The sequence below is a fragment of the Podarcis pityusensis genome, assembly GCF_964106645.2.
Source record: "Podarcis pityusensis genome assembly, chromosome: 6".
Taxonomy (NCBI): domain Eukaryota; kingdom Metazoa; phylum Chordata; class Lepidosauria; order Squamata; family Lacertidae; genus Podarcis; species Podarcis pityusensis.
This window is the reverse complement of record NC_138030.1, coordinates 6,993,434-7,014,274: the sequence shown is the minus strand read 5'-3', so window position 1 is coordinate 7,014,274 and position 20,841 is coordinate 6,993,434. Positions and strand designations below refer to the sequence as shown.

The 20,841-nt window shown below is 44.8% G+C and overlaps 1 protein-coding gene across 4 annotated transcripts in view; it reads right to left on the bottom strand.

Annotated features, from left to right (window-relative positions):
• Positions 1-20,841, bottom strand: part of MYT1 (myelin transcription factor 1) — a 170,926-nt gene that overhangs the window by 57,304 nt on the left and 92,781 nt on the right. For 3 of the 4 annotated variants that reach the window (XM_081011053.1, XM_081011055.1, XM_081011056.1), the window contains exons 6-12: positions 19,933-20,183; positions 16,986-17,762; positions 14,632-14,766; positions 11,020-11,110; positions 6,666-6,779; positions 4,680-4,894; positions 708-913 (exon numbers count right to left, since the gene is read on the bottom strand). In XM_081011053.1, the coding sequence (XP_080867179.1) occupies positions 708-913; positions 4,680-4,894; positions 6,666-6,779; positions 11,020-11,110; positions 14,632-14,766; positions 16,986-17,762; positions 19,933-20,183 (1,789 nt within the window). The remainder of the gene's footprint in view (positions 1-707; positions 914-4,679; positions 4,895-6,665; positions 6,780-11,019; positions 11,111-14,631; positions 14,767-16,985; positions 17,763-19,932; positions 20,184-20,841) is intronic. The other variant, XM_081011054.1, reaches the window with a different exon arrangement.

The following is a 20,841-nucleotide window of genomic DNA, read 5'->3' as shown; positions in this document are numbered from 1 at the left end:
GATTGTTCAGGAGCCAATTTGTTCGGGAGCCAAGGTGTTTGGGATCCAAGGTACAACTGTATTTCAATATGCTGATTTTGATCCATAAAGGTCTTCCTCTGTACAAACCTCACATGTACCAAAATTACCACTTGAGACTAAACTTCAAGTACCCCTCATCCCCTGGAAGTTAGTTAGGTGGTTATATGGGACAGGGCTAAAGCTGGTCATGGCTACCCAGCTATTGGAAACAATCCAAAATCATTCTTCGCCTGGAAATCTCTGTTTTAACACCCGTCCCTTCAATTACTCATATCTCTGGTTTGGACATGGTCTAAACCACTGTGGTCTAAACCACTGAGCCTAGGGCTTGCTGATTGGAAGGTTGGCGGTTCGAATCCCCATGATGGGGTGAGCTCCCGTTGCTCGGTCCCTGCTCCTGCCAACCTAGCAGTTTGTAAGCATGTGAAAGTGCAAGTAGATAAATAGGTACCGCTCCGGTGGTAAGGTAAACAGCATTTCCGTGCGCTGCTCTGGTTTTGCCAGAAGTGGCTTAGTCATGCTGGCCACATGACCCAGAAAAACTGTCTGCAGACAAATGTTGGCTCCCTCGGCCAGCAAAGTGAGATGAGCGCCACAACCCCAGAGTCGTTCACAACTGAACTTAACTGTCAGGGATCCTTTACCTTTACCTTTTTCCCTGGTTTAGAAGCCCATTTCAGACTCACCTTGCTGGGGAGATCTTGCTGCTTGGTGCTGAGGTTCTCAGGCATTTCCCAGCAGCGAGTGGAGAGGTTCAAAATGGCAGTGGCAGCCATATGCGCAGCTTCCGCATCGTGGGAATAGTCGAAGCCTGTGGATGAAGACGAAGTGCTCTTCACGTAACTGCTGGAGGGACTGTGGCCGGGGGAAGAGGCCTTTGGAAAAGGTTTGGCTGCAAAAAGGGAGTAACACAGGGGGGGTGATGTATGAAGGTTGGTAAAGGACCAGGTGCAAAAAAATAAAATAAAAAATCAATCCTGTGCAGTAGGCTTCCGGAGCCAGATGCCTCATTTCCAGGGCCGTCTTTACCCGAGGGTGCAAGGGGTGCGGGGCACCCGGGCGCCGAATTCTGGGGTGTGGGTGTGTGCCATGCGCCCGCTGCCGGGGGTAGCAAATGCGAAAACTGAAAAGGCAACCCTTGGGTGGCAAGGCAAGAGAATGCAATGTTGCTGCCGCGGGGTCTCGACAAGACAAACCCCGCCGAGTTCCCGACACCCTCAGAAGTTTGGTCTCCCCCTCAAAGGGGAAACTGGGGAGGTCTCTGCCTTTCGCTGGCAGGGCTGGAGCAGGAAGGCGCTTCCCTTGGGCCCGGTGGCGGAGAACAGGAACCTCAGGGCCACCGGCAATCAGGGGACGGGGGACGATGACGCTGGGCGGATTTTTGCACCCCGGCGGCTCATATACTAAAGACGGCCCTGCTCATTTCAGATTTCAGTTCGGGGTGTGGGTGGGGAAAGGATTTAGCAAGTTTCAGCAGCACAATCTTGAATACACTCTGTGCAGAATTGAAAATTAGAGCAGTGAATTTCAGGAGCAATAACTCCAGCCGTGTTACCAATACAGAACTTGCAAAAATGCAGTGGTACCTCGGGTTAAGAACTTAATTTGTTCTGGAGATCCATTCTTAACCTGAAACTGTTCTTAACCTGAAGCACCACTTTAGCTAATGGGGCCTCCTGCTGCTGCCGGAGCACGATTTCTGTTCTCATCCTGAAGCAAAGTTCTTAACCCGAGGTACTATTTCTGGGTTAGCGGAGTCTGTAACCTGAAGCGCCTGTAACCTGAAGCGTATGTAACCAGAGGTACCACTGTATATTAACATATATATTTAAAGCAAACAAAAGGAATTGTCGCTTTGGAATAAATACCTAGCACACAGGTGGCTGTGGGATGTTTTCTCTTCCTTCATGATAATAGAACTCATGGTCATTGAATGAAATCAATTAGCAGCAGATTTAGGACAGGAAAAATAATGTGCTTCTTTGCACCACGCGTAATTAGTTGATAGAATTTGCTGCCACCAGATGTACTGATGACCGCTGGCTTCGCTTAAAAGGAGATTAGATAAATTCACAGAGGATGTTTTCTTCCCTCCCCCAAACAGTGTTAGCCACAAGGGCTATCAGAAACCTGGCTTAGGCTACTGAATGTTGCAGGGCTGGGCTGTTTACATCCTGCTTCTGGACTCCCCCAAAGCACCTAATTGGTCACTAGAAATGTGACTAGTTAGACCTTTCGATCTGGTCCAGGAAAGGCTCTTCATCTTTTCTTAACCAATGACACTGCTGTATAAAATGATGTAGAAAGAAACTGGGCTGTCGAGGAGAGCGAGAAATATATGAGCAGGTCCTCTTAAGGGTGAAAGGTTTAGCCACTAACTGAGTATGCCATCAAGTTCCCAGAACACTGCAATCTTCTCCATTAAAACTGTATTGCCGGATGCCTCTGAGGAATTCAAAGGGGTGGGAAAGAGGAAAGCTTCGCCTCTCTGTCCTTTTTCTTTCCCTTGCCCACCGGAACGCATTTAGCAGGATGAAAATGGAGACACTTCACACTAGTTTTTGCCTTGTGGGAACAAAATGCTGCCCTGGCCCTCAGAAAAGCACAGAGCTTTCCCTCTCCCACAACGGAACAATTGCAAAAGGATTCACACGAGTCTCTCTCTCTCTACATATAACCAGCATCTTAACACAAACAGATCCCAGGAGGAAGGCTGTGCAGAGAGAGCAATGGATTGATTCCAACCACATCCTGCTCAGAGTAGATTCATTTAAGTTGGTCATTCATTTTACTGGGCCGTTTCCAAGAAGGTTCAGAAACTGGCAACTGAATCATCAAGGGGGTGGGTCAACCGCCCTGTAACGAAAGGCTTCAGTATTTGGGGGCTTTTTAGCTTAGGGAGAAGGCAAGAAGGAGCTGACTTGATAGGAGTTATAAAATTACGCAAGGCATGGAAAAAGTGGCTAGATCATTTTCTCTCTCTCCCCCAGTTGTAACACTAGAATTTGTGGGCAGCTATGGAAGCTGAATGCTGGAAAATTCAGGATAGGTATAGGACGGTATTTCTTCACAAAGTGCATAGTTAAATTACTGCATTGGCCTGAATATAAGCCACACTTTTTTTTCTTTCCAAATTCCGACAGTGGAAAGTTAAATTTGTGACCTTACAAAAATTGACTTTTACGATATCGCTGCCGAAAAAGAAATACGGTAAAACGAAACGGGTGCGAAATTCTGCGGAATTTTAAGGGATTTGTGAGTATTGTCTTTCTCTCCCCCCCCCCCATGAATTTTAAAGGTGCGGCTTATTTGCGGGTGCAGCTTATATTCGGGCCAATACGGTATGAGAACTCACGCCCACAGTGATGGCTACCAACCTGGATGGCTTTAAATGAGGATTAGCAAAATTCTTGGAGGATAAGGCTGTGATGGCTATGCTCTGTAGAGGCAATACGTGTCTGAATACCGCTTGCTGGAAGCTGCAAGAGCAGCGGTTCTCAACCTGTGGGTCTCCAGATGTTGTTGGACTACAACTCCCATCATCCCTGAGCTCTGGCCTTGCTAGCTAGTGGGGATGGGAGTTGTAGTCCAACAACATCTGGGGACCCACAGGTTGAGAAAGGCTGTACAAGAGGTTAGGGCTGCCATATGTCTGCCAGATTTTGCTGGACATTACTGAGATTTCAAAGGCGAAATTGACGTTCTGGGGGAATTTCCAAATTTCTTTGTCCTGGAACTTAGGCAAGACAACCGACTTTTTTTGGCATTTTTGTAAAAAAAAGAAAAGCTCAACAGTTTGGGGATTTGTCTTGAAAAAGCTCAACGATCTTTGGATATTCCTAAAAAAACTTCAACAACTTTTGAGGTGTCCTGCTTTCTACTTTTTGAAATATGGCAACTCTACAGGAGGGGACAATGCTATTGTGTTCGGGTTCAGCTTTTGGGCTCCCCATGAGAATAGGACGTTGGTCTGATCCAGCACGTTCTTCTTGTGTTCTTAGAACTTATTTGGATATAACCCTATGTACTTGATTTTCAAAGGCTACGATCACCAGGATCAGGGATAAAGCCTGTACTTACAAACATCTGTTTGAAACCCAGTGGTTGGCTACACGTTGATGTGGAATAGAGAAACTGGGCAGGGAAGGGTTAAAGAGCCCCCCACCCACCAACTCTACACTGAGCTGCTTTTTCAAGGCAAAAAAGGACCGTTGGGTTACATTACACATGTTTGCAGGTAACAGTTAATTTGTCCCTTGTAAATAACTAAAGCACACATTTGCACAATGAAATGGATTGACAGAAGAAGGTTCAGGATAGACAAGAGGCTGAACTTCTGCAAAAAAAGTAATCAGTTTATGAAAGCTATTGCCACAGGATTTGGTGACAGCCAATAGCTTAGCTGTGTTTTAGGAATTAGACTAATGTACGGACTGCGGGTCTATCAGTGACTACTAGCCACAACATCAAAATGGAACCCCCTGGTTCAGTGGCGTAAACCATGGGGATTCGTAGTTGTTCTGTGAAAACAGCAAGCTGGACCAGATCGACTTTGGGTCAGATCCAGCACAGGGCAAGACTTATGCACCACCAACAATAAACAACAAAACACCCTCCTGGACATTCCAAAGCAGTGTCCGTGACCAGCCCCAACTTACATTTAAAGGCTTTAGGTGAGGTTTCGCTAGTCTGAATCTTTGGGGCAAGCATGCGTTTGCCAAAAACCTGAGCATCAAAACTTGCATAATCGAAGGTGACCTTGGAGTACTTCTCCAGCTCCTTGGCCAAGTTGGCCCTTGGCGTGGCAGGAACCATATTGGGCCTGTAGCTCCCGTACTGAGGCACCTCCAGTTGCTTCACAAAGCACATCGGCCTGAGGAGGACGAGAAAAGAAGAGACTGAGACTCGCGTAGAATGCTTCCATTCCGGGTGAAATTTCACAGGGAGGCTTTTGAAAGACAAAAGATGAGTTATAGGTTTTGTTCGTGAGAAGGAAAGCAGCAGGTACTTTGAACACAGAGAGTGTAGAATATGACATCTATTGTGGGGAAACCACGTGGAGAGATTTAGAGATGGAAGAAATACTATAAACAGGGGTGCGGGCGTTTTTTTGCAAGAGGATTATAATAATTTTTTTAAAAATGATTGTAACTACCATGTCTAGTCAAGCGCAAGGATTTCCCCTTGCGCAACAGGAATTCATTCTTCCCCATGCCTGCGTACAACATGCCACCCCCAATTTTGTTCCAGAGGATTGGGGGATCCCATAGAACAAATTTAAGGGGTGCATTGTGGGGTAAAGAAAGGGGAGAATATTCTGTTGTGCAAGAAGAAATCTGATGGGAGAGACTTTGTGCTATGCTGGATTGCACCCAAAGTGTAGTAGTTTGTTCCAAATTTATAAGCCCATGATGGAAGAGATTTGCTGTGTGTGTGAGTGTGTGATATAACCGTTTCTAGTCTGGCTGGCACAATCTGTAGTCAGCTGGTGAAGGGGTAGCATGAACAAGAATTTTTTTTTTAATACTGGTAAGTGCCTCTTAAATTTTATTAATAATTTTTTCCATTCTTTATAATCACACTTTCATCCTGGGACGTTGAATAACTTACCAAAAAAACACATTCAGTCGAAAATCTAACAATAACATGCATCAAAATCATCCTCCTATTAGTTTTGCATAATAATAATAATAATAATAATAATATTTTATTATTATATTTATATTTTATTTATATCCCGCCCTCCCCAGCCAAAGCCGGGCTCAGAGCGGCTAACAACAGTAAAATGATACAACATTCTAAAATCATTTCATTATAAAATTAATTCAAATCAGATTAATGGCAACTGTTAATATAACAGTATATACTTTTGTCCCTACTCATTAATCCTATTCCCCCCCCTTCCTCCCTCCCCTTTAACCCCTCGTCCCCAAAATTGTTCTCTCTTCAAATCTTTAACCATGTGCACAGATTATTCATTCTAATTTGGATGCTTGGGTTGGCTTCCCCCCGTGCTATCCAATTCCTATAACTTTTATTCAAAATCTTTATTCAAAATCTTTTGACATTTGCTTTCCCATGTATCTTCCGTCATTACCTGTTCAAATATATCACGATTGTATATATTCAAAAACATAGTCATTCCACGAGCAAGCATGCTAAACTCTCTGATCGTTAAATCAGAGACAAGTTCTGCTCCCGAAAGCTACACAGTCGTAAGAAACAAAAGGGCTTGGGGATGTGCTAACAATATAACAGAAATTGAAATATTGGATTGTGGCTTTCTGCCTCTATCCTCATAATGTCAATATGATAGCTGTAATTCTCTGTCAGTTTGAAATGCAGTGTAATCAGTACGGACGCAGTATGGCTGCACTGTGAAAAACCCTTTGGCCTGTAGTCTCAGCACTAATTGATGCTACAGAAGCCATTCGTTGTCCTCCCATGCCCTGCCTAGAAACATCAATTACTTTTTTTTTAACTGTTTGCAGAGACATTTGACAGTAAGAAAAGCATCAGCAGGAACAAGATATGCTGGCACTTGCATAAGTGGTGACTTGCTGTTCTTTCAGAGATATTATATTATTGGTGGCAGTTGGGGGAAGGGAGGGAGCAGGTGGCTTGGGATCTGCTTGTCCATTTACCTGAGTATCCGATCAGAATTTGAGCTGCTCTTTGATGGGTCACCAGTTGGGGGCTGCTGCTTCTCGTGAGATTTGGCTAGTTTTTCAGCAGCGGCGATGGGGCACCCGGATAAGCTGTAGTAAGGAAGGAAAGAAGGAAGGAATGGAAAAATGGCATGAGAGAGGAAGGGAGGAAAGTAATTTTTCTGTGTGTGTGTTACATTTTTTTAATCTTTATTTTATTTTTATTTTTTTACCAACAACCAAAGCACAAACAGTAAAACCGCCCAGGCGGCTGATACATTGGGCAAACATAATCAATAATAACATATTCAAATCAACCATATGTATAATTTTATATACGTTAACACTCCTCCATCCACAAGGTTTATTTAACTTTTAACATTTTAATTGCCCCAAATTGTTCAAACCTACCCAAATAATTCAATATCTTAGGGAGGAAAGTAATAATAGAAATACTACACTCTACAGCAAAGCCTTCAACATTTCTCTGATGAAAATAGGGATGTCCTATTTAATAATAATAATAATAATAATAATAATAATAATAATAATAATATTTATACCCCACCCATCTGACTGGGTTGCCCCAGCCACTCTGGGCAGCTTCCAACATATAAAAATAATAATAAAACATTAAACATTAAAAAACCTCACTACACAGGGCTGCTTTCAGATGTCTTCGAAAGGCTGTACAGTTGTACCTCGGAAGTCAAACACCTTACGAGTCAAACGTTTTGGCTGCCAAACGTTGCAAACCCGGAAGTGAGTGTTCCGGTTTGTGAGCGTTCGTTGGAACCCGAACGTCCGATGCAGGTTCTGCGGCTTCTGATTGGCTGCAGGAACTTCCTGCAGCCAATCGGAAGCCGTGGCTTGGTTTCTGAATGTTTTGGAAGTCGAACGGACTTCTGGAATGGATTCTGTTCGACTTCTGAGGTATGACTATATAGTTCCTTATCTCCTTTAGAAGGGGGTTGCATAACTGCATATCTTCCAATATTTCTCCGATGAAAAATAGGGATGACCTCCATCATTTCTCTGATGAAAATAGGGATGTCTTAAGGAAAAGTGGGACATTCCAGGATCAAATCAGAAACCGGGACGGCTCCTGTAAATCCGGGACTGTCGCTGGAAAATAGGGACACTTGGAGGGTCTGCTACGGCAGAGTTCCCCAATCTGGTACCATCCCAATGTTAGACTGCAATTCTCACCATCCCTGCCCACTAGGCATGCTGGGCTGGGCTGATGGGTATTGTAGTCCAAAAAGATCTGGAGGGCACCAAGTTGGGGAAGGCTGCTCTAGAGTGTTCAAAGTGCTTCACATGCATTGCCGTGCTGTAATCCATGCAAGAACTGGGTATAATGGGTCAGTAAGTATTATTCTGGGATGCAGGTGGTGCTGTGGGTTAAACCACAGAGCCTAGGACTTGCCGATCAGAAGGTCAGCGGTTTGAATCCCCGCGACGGGGTGAGCTCCCGTTGCTCGGTCCCTGCTCCTGCCAACCTAGCAGTTTGAAAGCATGTCAAAGTGCAGGTAGATAAATAGGTACCGCTCCGGCAGGAAGGTAAATGGCGTTTCCGTGCGCTGCTCTGGCTCGCCAGAAGCGGCTTAGTCATGCTGGCCACATGACCCGGAAGCTGTACGCCGGCTCCTTCGGCCAATAAAGCGAGATGAGCGCCGCAACCCCAGAGTCGGTCATGACTGGACCTAATGGTCAGGGGTCCCTATACCTTTACCTTTTAAGTATTATTCTAATATTGGAAATGGAAGAAGGGTAAGGGATATGGCTTGCCTAAAGCCATCTAGTGACTGCATGGCAGAGGTGAGATTAAAATTTAGTGGGAGCCGGCACAGTGAGTCTTTCTAGCAAAACTGGACTTTCCCCTCTCTTCTAAAATACAAAAACTTTCTGACAGTGAAAGCTCCTCCCCAGTGGAACGGTCTCCTTCGGGAGGTTCTAGACTCTCCTTCCTTGGAGGTTTTTAAGCAGCGGTTGGATGGCCATCTGTCATGGATGCTTGAGCTGAGATTCCTGCATTGCAAGAGGTTGGACTAGATGACCCTTGGGGTCTCTTCCAACTCTGATTCTACTTCCCCTATATAAGTTCTGGGGTGTCAGAAGTACCCCTAGAACAGCACACAGAGGGAGGAGAGGGGAGGTTGTTCCACCCGGGGAACAGAAATTCTTGCACCAATGACTTCATGACCAAGTGGAGATTTGAGTCTGTCACTCTAACCATTACACCACACTGTCTTCCTAGAGTTCTTCTGCTATGTGGCAGCTACATAAATCAAGTGGGTAACGAAATACGGAGAAAGGAAAATGACACACAGAGAGGGATCTGAAATACTTTCCTTGAAGCTTGAATTTGTTTTATTCTGGATTGTTTCATTTGATGTGTTCATGCTTTGAGGGTTTGTTTTTTCTCTTTAAAATATAAAGCGGTATAGAAACGAAATGAAAAATAAAACAATGACGACAATTGTAACAGTGCGATGTTGAATTCCACCCTTTCTTTCCCCAAAGCAATATGAAATGTAGATAGCAGCTTTATGAATGCCATAGTCCAGGACTTAAGCTGAGCTGGCCACCAATCTTATTTTTGGGAAGCGATCTATGTTTGCGTAATCCAGCAAAAATGTGTTCAGTTAATTAGGGCTGGCAGGCTGCCACCTGGATATACTCTATAAAGAAAAATGGCATGGCGTGGGGCAAAAATAAATTCCAATTTGCTTCAGCAGGAGAGGACTGGATAGGGCAGGCGACAATCATAGGCTGAGACGAGCCACAAAACCCTTGCAAGAAACTGGGCAACAGAATTAAAGTTAAAAAGAATTCTCCACATTGCAACTTGACAACCATAGTCAGCGACAGTGATTTAGGTCAGTATCCAATACACTCGTTCCATTACTCTCGTACAATGGAACTTTCCCCTCTTTCATCCTTGAATGCACATCCTACACCCTCCCCAAATCTGCTCCAGAGGGTTGGGGTAACCCCCATAACAATTTTTTTTTGGGGGGACATGCAGGGAGGAGGAGGGAAAGCAGAAATCCTTCTGTTGATAGAACTAGCCACTTAGCACGATTTTGGACACAACTCTTTGGCTGCTTATACCCCAGTGTTATTTTCTATACGAGCATCAAAGCAACTCATGGGATCTGATGCTCAAATTACTGCATGCAGTCCATGCTCCTGATACCTTGATGGCAGGACTGAACCCGGATCCATCCCAAAAGCAGCTTGTGCCACTATTGTGCCAAAAGTTTGCCCTGTGCCTGCCACACTTGATCATTTACCATACAAGGGAATCTGAATATCACCTGCAGGAAGGGGAGAGGAGGATGTGGGGGAGCTTTCAGGCCACAGGGACTGAGAAAGGGAACATAGTCTTTGCCCTGCACATCAGCAACAGTGGAGATTTTAATTTCACTTTCCTTCGCTCGCTGGCTACTGCTTAAAGCCAAATTGATCTTCTCAATTAATTGAAGAAACAGATCTATTTTTTTTCTTCTGATCTAGGCCCACAAAAAAGGGTACGTTTCTTGTCCCCAGCCCACTGCACAAACGTTTAACAAACTGAGCAACTGCGTGTGCCACGTGTGCCACGTGTGACACCTTTGATCCAGTGAGTTCAGTTCCTAACCTGATCCTGTTGCTCTCAACATATTCCAGGGAAACAACGATTCTTAGAGATTGCTTAGATTCTTACATGCATTTCCATATAACACTTTCCCTTCCCAAATAGGTCTTACAATCTGAATCTGTTTCTGAAACCGCTTTGTATCGTACAAGAGAATTCCTACACCGCAATTAAGTCATGCAAATATCATTACGTGTTGACCATTCCATGCACATACATTTCACTATATGCCTACATGTGGTAGGACAGAATTGTTATCATCTTTCCTGTAGGTTCGCACTGCTTGTATCTGGGCTAGAAGTTCATAGATGTACAATCACCAAATGCTACGCTTTTGTTATTGTTATGTACTGAAGTTCTCACCCTGGGCCAGCAGGGGGATACTGTAGATAGTTATGCAAATAAAGGATCAAAAGTGACGTTCAGTGATTGGATAGTTTTAGAAAATTGTTACAGTTACGTTGTACTGGAGCTCTATATAAGCAGCCTGACTGAACCCTTCAGTTCAGTTCTGTCCTGGCCTGTGAATAAACAAGAGCTGTTTGAAGAATCGCTGTGTCGTCTGATATGTTCACCCACAATTTAACAGTTATCTGCCTTTTTCTGCCCCAAAATGCCTTCTTGAACCCAAGACTTCTGTTGTCCTATCCTGAACAGTTTCTAAATTGGCTCTAGGATAATTTTGAGCTCTTGCTGTGAACCACGTACCTTCGGTGAGTGTTGCGGTTGCTGTTCACGTGGCCTTGTCCGGTGCACCCTGGCGTCGGGCATTTTAATACATTCTCGTGCATGGCCAAGACTTTATTATAAAGGAAGGAAAGGAAAGGGGAGGGATGCAGAGGAGGAAGGGGAGAAACCACAACATGATTAAAGAAAGAAAGAAAACAGATGGTTCATCAGGTCTCAGAAAACAAGCAGTTGTTTGGGCTCGTCTGAGCACCTCATTCCATATCCTTCAGCTGCACCAACCAAAGCTGGTAAAGCGTGTTCTGCTTCATGGAGAGCACGTGTTGCAGTGGGGTCTGACAGGCCACCCCTCTGTTGTTGGGTGGGATTGTATAGATGGCCATAGCAGTGATTGGGCTGTTTGAGTTACTGGGGGAATTTTGATATTGCCAATTTGTGGGATGGACCAAGGGTTTTATATACTGAGCATGCAGCATTGAGCGTTCACTTTCACTGCGTGCACCGGATCACCAGCCCACCCTCCCTAATTTAGGGCTTTTTGCATTTGACCTTGCTATGCCTGTCATGGAGTCGTCTGCTTTTGGGGCAGGGGCCTGGTAGGAATTTTGTCCATTTGGCTGATTGGCTGGTGCCATTTAGTTTTTGCCTATTGCGTAGCAAATCGCCACAACTTGTAAGGTTGTGGTTAAAGGTAAAGGTAAAGGGACCCCTGACCATTAGGTCCAGTCGTGGCCAACTCTGGGGCCAGTAAGGGAAAACAATATTGGGGAGAAAGTGGATCTGGGTACCAGATCCTCACCTCTCCCCGCATGCTCCCTGGGGCTTGTGCAGACCAAGCCCCACAACAGGGTGGTGAGCCCCTGGATTCCTTTAATGGAATTCCCTTGCAGCAGCAGCATTGGAGGGGCAGTCACAGCCAACCACATCCCCTCCACCAAGCAAAAAATTAACCAATGCATGGGTGGCGCTGTGGGTTAAACCACAGAGCCTAGGACTTGCCAATCAGAAGGTCGGCAGTTCGAATCCCTGTGACGGGGTGAGCTCCCATTGCTCGGTCCCTGCTCCTGCCAACCTAGCAGTTCAAAAGCACGTCAAAGTGCAAGTAGATAAATAGGTACCGCTCCGGCAGGAAGGTAAACGGCGTTTTCGTGCACTGCTCTGGTTCGCCAGAAGCGGCTTAGTCATGCTGGCCACATGACCCGGAAGCTGTACGCCAGCTCCCTCAGTTAATAAAGCGAGATGAGCACCGCAACCCCAGAGTCTGTCACGACTGGGCCTAATGGTCAGGGGTCCCTCTACCCTTACCTTTAGCCTGCATAGCCCTGGGCTTGTTCCCCAAAGTCCAACCCTCTCCGCAGAACTCCCTGCCCTGGAAGCCACATGCAAGGTTTTTTGGTCCCGTAATAGAATGAGTTTAAATGTGAATTTTAAAAAATAAGATAAAACCATATTTTTTTATATATATTTCCTACTGCATTGCGCTTCTCCTGCCTGTTTCAGGTACTTTCAAGCAATTGGAATTATCTATAGTCTCTTATTTTGTTTTGTTTTTTAAAAATATGTTTAATCTTCAGGATTACTACCTCCTGCGGTGATGACCTTAAAAGCAAAGGCATTAATTTGTTTTTCAGTTCTTTTTTTTAAAAAAATCACACATATGAGAAAATAACTGATGTCCCCTTGTCTCATTTCCCCTCAAGTCTAAAACCTTTGAAGTGAACCGATAAGGCAGATTTTCACTTTATTTTCATATATGCACACAGCGATTCCTGTGATGTTGTTATGAAGACATGAATTAAACCCACAAATAACAAACATTTGCCCTTTGGGGAGAAAGTATATGAAACTTTCCAATACCAATTTATATTTAATAGCAGGAAAAAGTTGACTTTTCCATTTCCTTTGTGTTTTGCCATGCCTGCCTCATACATACTGTTTGCATTTTTTAAAAAGAGGGAAAAGATAATTTGCAAACATCTCTCTTTCCCTCTTTAACATTTCATGGAAATCAGTACAAATGAAGTGTCTGATTCATTCCAGACAAGATGGAATACTTTCTAAGAAACTGTGTTTTCAGAGGTGGCTTATCCTCACTTTGTGTTTAAGAAAACAGGGGTGTAGCAGGCTGAGAGGTATAGCAACTATCTTATGAATGCTAGCAGCTGAATTCAGCAAAAGTTGATCAGTCTGAAATTCCACTTAATTCACTGGAAGACAGTTAAGTACTGCACGTGCATAAGCACCATCTCCCTTGAAAACAGAGCAATGGAAAAAAATGTTACAATCCTCGCTTTTGGCCATTTTGGGGGTGGGGGGGTGGGAGAGGGAAAATGAACCCCCCATCATGGGGGTGCCCAAAGAACTTTCTCAAAGTTTTTTGTTTTTCTGGGGGGAAAGGCTTACCACACAACTTCCTTTAGCTTACAACTTGTGTGGATGTGAACTAAGAGACAGTGGTTTGCCTGAGGCGACTGAATGAATTCATAGCTGAAGTGAAAAACTAGCTTAGCTCACAGCTCAGTCTCTTAACCAGTGTGCTACAGTGCCTAGCATAAACGAGTGCGATGGGTACGCAGTCATCAAAATGATGTTGAGATCACAACTTAACATTAAGGGCATTTTGTAAGCCATTGTCATGTCTTTTTTGAACATAGGGATGAGCATAAAGGGGTATGGGTGGTTTTTAAAAACATTTTGGGCAGCAATTTTTTTAAAAAAAATCCTTTTGGCGATTTTTCAGACACTGTGCCACAAGAGGGCAAACATGTTTGCTCACTGAAAGCATTCGAAATGTAGTGAATGTGGCCAATTTTGATTTCAGGTGGGTTGATTTAAGTTGAGTCCATTTAAATTATTGTTTTAAACCATGATTTAAATAACCAGGAAGCTACACCTACTTGGTGTAAGCAATTGATTTAAATCGACTTTCTCATTTTGAAATTCATTGATGACTAAGCAGGCATACTGAGCGGTTAGTATAACAGCCTAAATGCTTACTGCATTGCAAAATTATGTCCGCTTAGAGAAAACAGATATTTATTTGGGTCTTCCTGCATACATGCAAGCATATTAAGGAAGATATCACTTTATTGAAGGGTGCAGTCCTTTGTATACTTATTTGGTAGCAAATCGCAGGAAACAGAAGTCCCACTTTCTTCACTGTGACTTATTTCCAAGTAAGCAGGCATGGGATTGGCCTTCAAGCATCCAGAACAGCGGTTCTCAACCTGTGGGTCCCCAGATGTTGTTGGACTACAACTCCCATCATCCCTGAGCTCTGGCCGTACTAGCTAGGGGTGATGGGAGTTGTAGCCCAACAACATCTGGGGACCCGCAGGTTGAGAAAGGCTGGTCCAGAACATTGCAGAAGCAACTAGGTCACAGACCCTCCTGTCTTCCCTGTTTGCTCAGCTGCCACCCAACTGTTCTGTTCTCTTTTCCACTTTCACCTTTGCCTTGCTGCACCTGGAACATCCCGTCCCCCTTCTCCACATTCATTGGAGATGATGGATTTGTCATTCATTCATTCATTCATTCATTCATTCATTCATTCATTCATCCAGCAGTAGTATTTGTTGCAAAAGAAGAAGCTGGACCATTTCTGTCCTGTAAATAACTCCAAGTCACACTCACTCTCAGGAGGGATCCTGTCTTTGTGCGGGCAGCCAGACAAACTGCGGTGGTGAGGGTACAGCCCTGTGACATGCCCTGTGCCATCACAGCCAGGGGTTGGGCATTTGATTTCTCGCTTCTCGGGTCTTGAAGGATCTAGGAAATGCAGGGAGGAGAGGGTGCAGGAAGAACATCATGAGACGTGCAAAAAAGTCCACGAGAAAATCAAACCAGTCTTATTAAGAATACTCTGAATCTGTTTTTGCATTTCATTTCAGGTGAAAATTTATTTACACAATTAATGACCAGCCTTCCCCAACCTAGTGCCCATCATGGTGGCTGGCGCCAATGGCAGTTGTCTTCCAAAATATCTGGCAGGCACCAGGTTGGGGGACACCAGTCCAGAGGGACAGTAATGTACATCTCAACGACAACAACAAAAGATCAGTGGGAAAGAGTCAGCCAATAGTACCAAACAGCTCTAGGAAAGATAGGTAACTCTTCAGATATTGTTACCTAGCACTACCCCTAAAACCCATGATAGAGGGAAGCTCATATACAGGTTTATGTTTCCTACAGTCTGATTCTATGGATCAATTTAAGCTGCAGTCGTGCAAGTAGCCACTTGTGCTACTGGATTGCAATCCTATGGACATAAGAACAAAGAATTTAAGGAATGGATTGATGGATTAGCCCAAATCACTCTAATTCAGCATCTCCCACGGTAACCCCCAAGACACCCTTAGGAAGCAAGGTGTTATTGAAACAGTCACCCACCCCCTGGGTGTATTTTATGCTACTGTGGCTCATATGCTTCAATTGAGCTATCTTCCATGAACTGGTATAACCAGTGTTGAAGCAATGATTCTTCAACATCAGCTTCGTTGGACTGGTCATGTTGTGCAGATGCCTGATGATCGTCTTCCAAAGCAACTACTCTATTCCAAACTTAAAAATGGAAAGCGTAATGCTGGTGGTCAACAAAAGAGGTTTAAATACTCTCTCAAGGCAAATCTAAAAAAAGTAGTATAAACATTGACAACTGGGAAACACTGGCGTGCAAGTGCTCCAGTTGGAGAACAGCCTTTGCCAAAGGTGTCATCGGCTTTGAAGACACTCGAACTCAGGACGCAAGGGAGAAACATGCTAAGAGGAAGACATGCTTGGCAAATCCACACTGTGATCAACTCCTGCCCGGAAACCAATGTCCCCACTGTGGAAGAACGTGTGGATCCAGAATTGGCCTCCACAGTCATTTACGGACTCACTGTTAAGACCGTGTTTATGGAAGACAATCTTATTCGGCTATGAGGGATCGCTAAAGAAGAAGATAATCCTTCCTGAAAGTCATCTGTGCTAGAGTCTGCTGGCATGTCTAATGGCAATGAGTTTCCCAGGTGAATTAGAATTGTATGAAGCATGCTTAGGATGCTTGTTTGCCCCAAACCTTCTTGCGAACTGCTTCACTGAATAGTCCCAATGAGCCTATGGGAAACTCTATTCTCCGGTATCATTATGACCTCCTGTATATGAAAGAGTGTACCTCTAAATGCCAGTAGCTGGGGAGAGCTATTGTGCACTCATCGCTTGTGGGATTCCTGCGGGCAACGGATCAGTTGACCACTGTGAGAACAGAATATTGGACTGGATGTTGGACAACCGATCCAGCAGGGCTTGTATGGAGGGAGGATTCCCCAGGTGCTTCCAGATAGGAGCTTAATGGGTCCATGAGATATTGCTGGCAACAGGTGTTTCTGTTTTTAATCTTATCGGATTTCCCCCAGAAAGGGTAAATTTGGATTAAATGCAGGAAAAACACAGGCTGGCATTTGGGTGACAATGACTTCATTTGGATGCTGCAAAAAAACTCATGAGAAACACTGATCCCACAAGCAACACCCATCTGGAAGCAGCACTCTCCCTAGAGTAGGAGTGGGGGGAATATTCAAGCGTATGCAGACTCTGAAGGTTTTACTCCTTTGTCACTTATAGGAGCACACAGTAGGGTACTGAGGTCAACACAAAACAGCAGCCAATGAAAGTTGCAGAATACAATATGGCAGCACCATTGCAGAACAACCATTGACCAAACGTTTGCAGGGACCATTTGCTTCTTTCCATTAGGCTTCACACAGACAGCATGACAGAAGATGAGTTACTTCTGTTCCACCATCCTCTGATTATTTTGTATTTACTGGAACCATTCAAACTTTGCATGGGCCCTGAGAACGGTGGGCTGGTGGGGACATAGGGGCATCCAGATGTTACAGATCTATAGGAATGGGGCTCCCAGACCCTACCAAACTCATTTTCATTGCCACCAGGGTGGGGTGGGGATAGCAGTTTATTTGCCACTGGAAGGACAACGTCCTCACCTTTGCTGTAGTAGCTCTTTCTGATGGAGTCCAGGGCTTTGTTTTGCTTGTCCTCGACCTGGAAAAGTTTCACATGCTCCCCAGCCAGCTGCTGGCCAGGCTCTCTCACAACCTTAACCTGTTCAGCTTTCAGAGCAATGGCCTGTTCCAAAAGACCCAGGTTCCCCCGGGTCATCATGTCATACATCTCAGATTCATCAGTCACAGTGGATTTCTGGGAGTGGCAATCATCGTCCTTGTCATCGTCTGATCTCACCTCCACAATGACAGAATACTCAGGCTTGGAGCCGACTATCTGTCCTTCACAGTGGGTTTTTGGGGAGTCCTGAGATCTGTGAGGAGCTTCTTCACAGATCACTGCAGTCGATGTCTCCTCCTCCTCTTCCTCCTCCTCCTCCTCCTCTTCTTCCTCCTCCTCATACTCTTCGTCTTCCTCCTCTTCATTGTCTTCCTCCTCCTCTTCCTCGTCTTCCTCCTCCTTTTGCAATTTGCAAGACTCCTCATAGCTCACCTCATCATCCCGATGTTCCAGGCACAAATCACTACTGCGTTCACTGGTGACCTCAATGACTTCTTCCGCATCCTCCGTTTGGATGATGATCTCCTTTTCACATTCCTCCTCAACTGCCTCCTCTTCCTCTTCCTCTTCTTCTTCTTCCTCCTCCTCCTCCGCTGCTCCTTCATGTAGCAAGTGCACGTCCTCCCCAGTGTTGGAGACCTGTCCTTCGCTTTTGGACACCTGCCCCTTGGCTGCAAGAGTTCCTTCCGATATTTGGCCTAGAAATAAAAGAGAGTTGGCAATTATTTCTTGATACGATATGATATGATACGATATCTTTATTGTCATTGTCCCATACAGAACAATGAAATTGAAAAATCTACATAAGACTTTCAAAAGCCCCTAAAAACTCTGAAACCCCATTTAAAAATACAATATACTATAGAGACTCCTTATACTGTGTTTAGAACCAGAATTGCATTTGGGTAGAAACTGTTTCTCAGGAGGCTAGTCATGGTCTTTATAACCCTGTACCTTCTTCCAGAAGGCAGAAGCTGAAAGAGATCATTTCCGGGGTGCACACTATCCTGCGCTATCTTTGCAGCTTTCTTATGGCACCTGACAACATAGATTTGATCCAAGGTGGGAAGAGTGCACCCAATTATTCTCTCTGCAGTCTTTACAACCCTGGACAGCATTGTTTTTCCCCTGACGATGCAGCTCCCAAACCACACACACAGACCATATGTTAATACACTCTCCACAGTACAATGGTAAAATGCCATCAACAGGTCCTTTGAGAGATTGTTTTTCCGGAGGATTCTCAGAAAATATAACCTTTGCTGTGCTCTCTTCATTAGGTCTTTGTTGTTTTCTCTTGTAGCTGGTCTGGAGCAGGCTGGGTGCCATATTCTGTTGTGGCTTGGGGTTTTGGCCTTTAAGCTAGGGTTGCCATACATCTAGAATTTCCTGGACATCGTCGGGATTCTGCTGTTAGAATCAGTGACTGGACGGAGATTGCTGAAATGTCCGGGAAAATCTGGACGTATGGCAACCCATGTCCAATTCCCCCCCCCCCCCCACTTTTTGAAAAGTGGCAACCCAACTTAAGCAGGGAAGAATAGCTGGGGGACACCCCCCCACATAAACATTTAAATAGCCAATTTTAAAGGTTTGATTGAAACCCATGCCTTGCTATTACACTCCTGGTGTGGCCATATTTATAGCATTCAGCCATGGCAGGTAAACAGACCGTTTTCTTTCCTAAAACTGTTCCCTCTGATGAGATGAACATCAGTGCCTGACATTTATTTTCCCCAGGATGCCTCCAGAAGTCATCAACTAGATACTTGTGTGCTTTGTCTAATGCCTCTCTAGACTGATATTTATGTGTGGAAAATATCACACAGAAGGATGTTGTCAATGGAAACATACAGCGTTGCCTTCATTTACATGGGGGAAAGCAATGAATCTGGGCTCCCCAAGCTAAGCAAGGCAATAACTTTGGTTATTGCCAATAGTTCTCTCGTTGCTGTGCCAACGAGTCTTTTGGTGAACTGGTGTCCACTGCAGTTAATGAAAAAGTTCTCGTGGCTAATGACAGAAGAGGTGCTAATAGATTGGTAACATCTTGAAAGCACATACGGCAGTATCATTACTGTAACTAGGGTCAAGCGAAAGGTATGTCTGTCTCCCCCTCCGGCCCCCAGGCACAATGTGGATAGTGCAAAATAGGCACCAAAGGTCTCGTGAATATTGGAAGTAGTTAAAATTAAATAGCATGATGTTGGCTTTATTTTATTTATTGCAACTCTCTCCCACTTTTTCCTCCAAGGAGCTCAAGGTGGCATACAGAGTTCTCCCCCACCTCATTTAATTCCCACAACAACCCTGTGAGGTAGGTTAGGCTGAGAGGCAGTGACTGGCCCAAGGACACCCAGTGAGTTTCATTCCACCCATAGCAATGTTACTACTCAGATTGTACCTTCCTCTGGTTGAGTTATTTAGAAACCTTTCAGGTTTAGAGATTCGTGGCTGAATACCTGAAGCATCAAATGTTCCACATTTTAAACGTTCCTTTTTTTAAAAAAAAATATTACTGCTACTACTAAAATTTGTTATCTTTATTTGCTTTATCTTGCCCAAGGCAACCTGAAGCGACTTCCAACCAAATGAGATATGTGGATAGTGTCATTATATAGTTTAGTCACTAGGAGGCACTGGACTTAGTTGCATCTTCTGGGTGGAGTCAGGAGTTTCCTGTTAGATTTGTGAGAGCCGATAAAGTTTATGTCTAGCTTCCTTGGCTAGCATGTCCTCTGTGCCTACCATGACAGCATCTACGTATTATTTAGAGGAGCTCTCACTCTATCGATTGTCAACGTTCCCTTTCTTATTCCTACCCATGAAGTAAATCTTTGCAGTCGAGCCAATAATGAAATAAGGCACCTTCTTCTGCTGGACAGCTGCTGCAGGCCTCCTCTTGGTCTATTGCTTCTGCCTCTTCCTCCTCCAGCGTGCCCTCGGAGTCGTCCGTCACAGACTCCTCTTTCGCTTCTGCCTCTTCGCTGCCATCACTGTCAATGCTGTAGCCTTCATCGAGGGCTAGCTTAAGCGGGTGGGATTTCCTCTTGGATGCCAGATGTTCTGCTTCTGCACCTTGAAGTTTCCTCTTCTTTGCGAGGGGGCAACTTTGTAAACTAAAAAAAAACAGGGGGGAGAGAGAGAGAGAGAGCTTTGTCACTGTAACGCACTGGCTTCCCGAAAGCTAACCAGCTAGACTGGCTGAAGTAAAGTAAAGGTAAAGGGACCCCTGACCATTAGGTCCAGTCGTGACCGACTCTGGTGTTGCGGCGCTCATCTCGCTTTATTGGCCGAGGGAGCCGACGTACAGCTTCCGGGTCATGTGGCCAGCATGACTAAGCTACTTCTGGCGAACCAGAACAGCACACGGAAACGGCGTTTACCTTTCCGCTGGAGTGGTACCTATTTATCTACTTGCACTTTGACGTGCTTTTGAACTGCTAGGTGGGCAGGAGCAGGGACGGAGCAACGAGACTTACCCCATCGCGGGGATTCGAACCGCTGACCTTCTGATTGGCAAGCCCTAGGCTCTGTGGTTTAACCCACAGGGCCACCCGCGTCTCTAAAACTTTTGCTGTGACTCGGATTCAAACCGAGGTTGCTGCGGCCACAACGCAGAGTACTAACCACTATACGATCACGGCGCGCCACCACTGAGCTGGCTGAAGTACATGTGTCTTAATTTGCAATGTTTAGGTAATGGCTTCATTCTGGACATGTGATGAAACTGTCACTCTCTGATTAATTGAAACAATTTGAAGGCATGAAACGAGC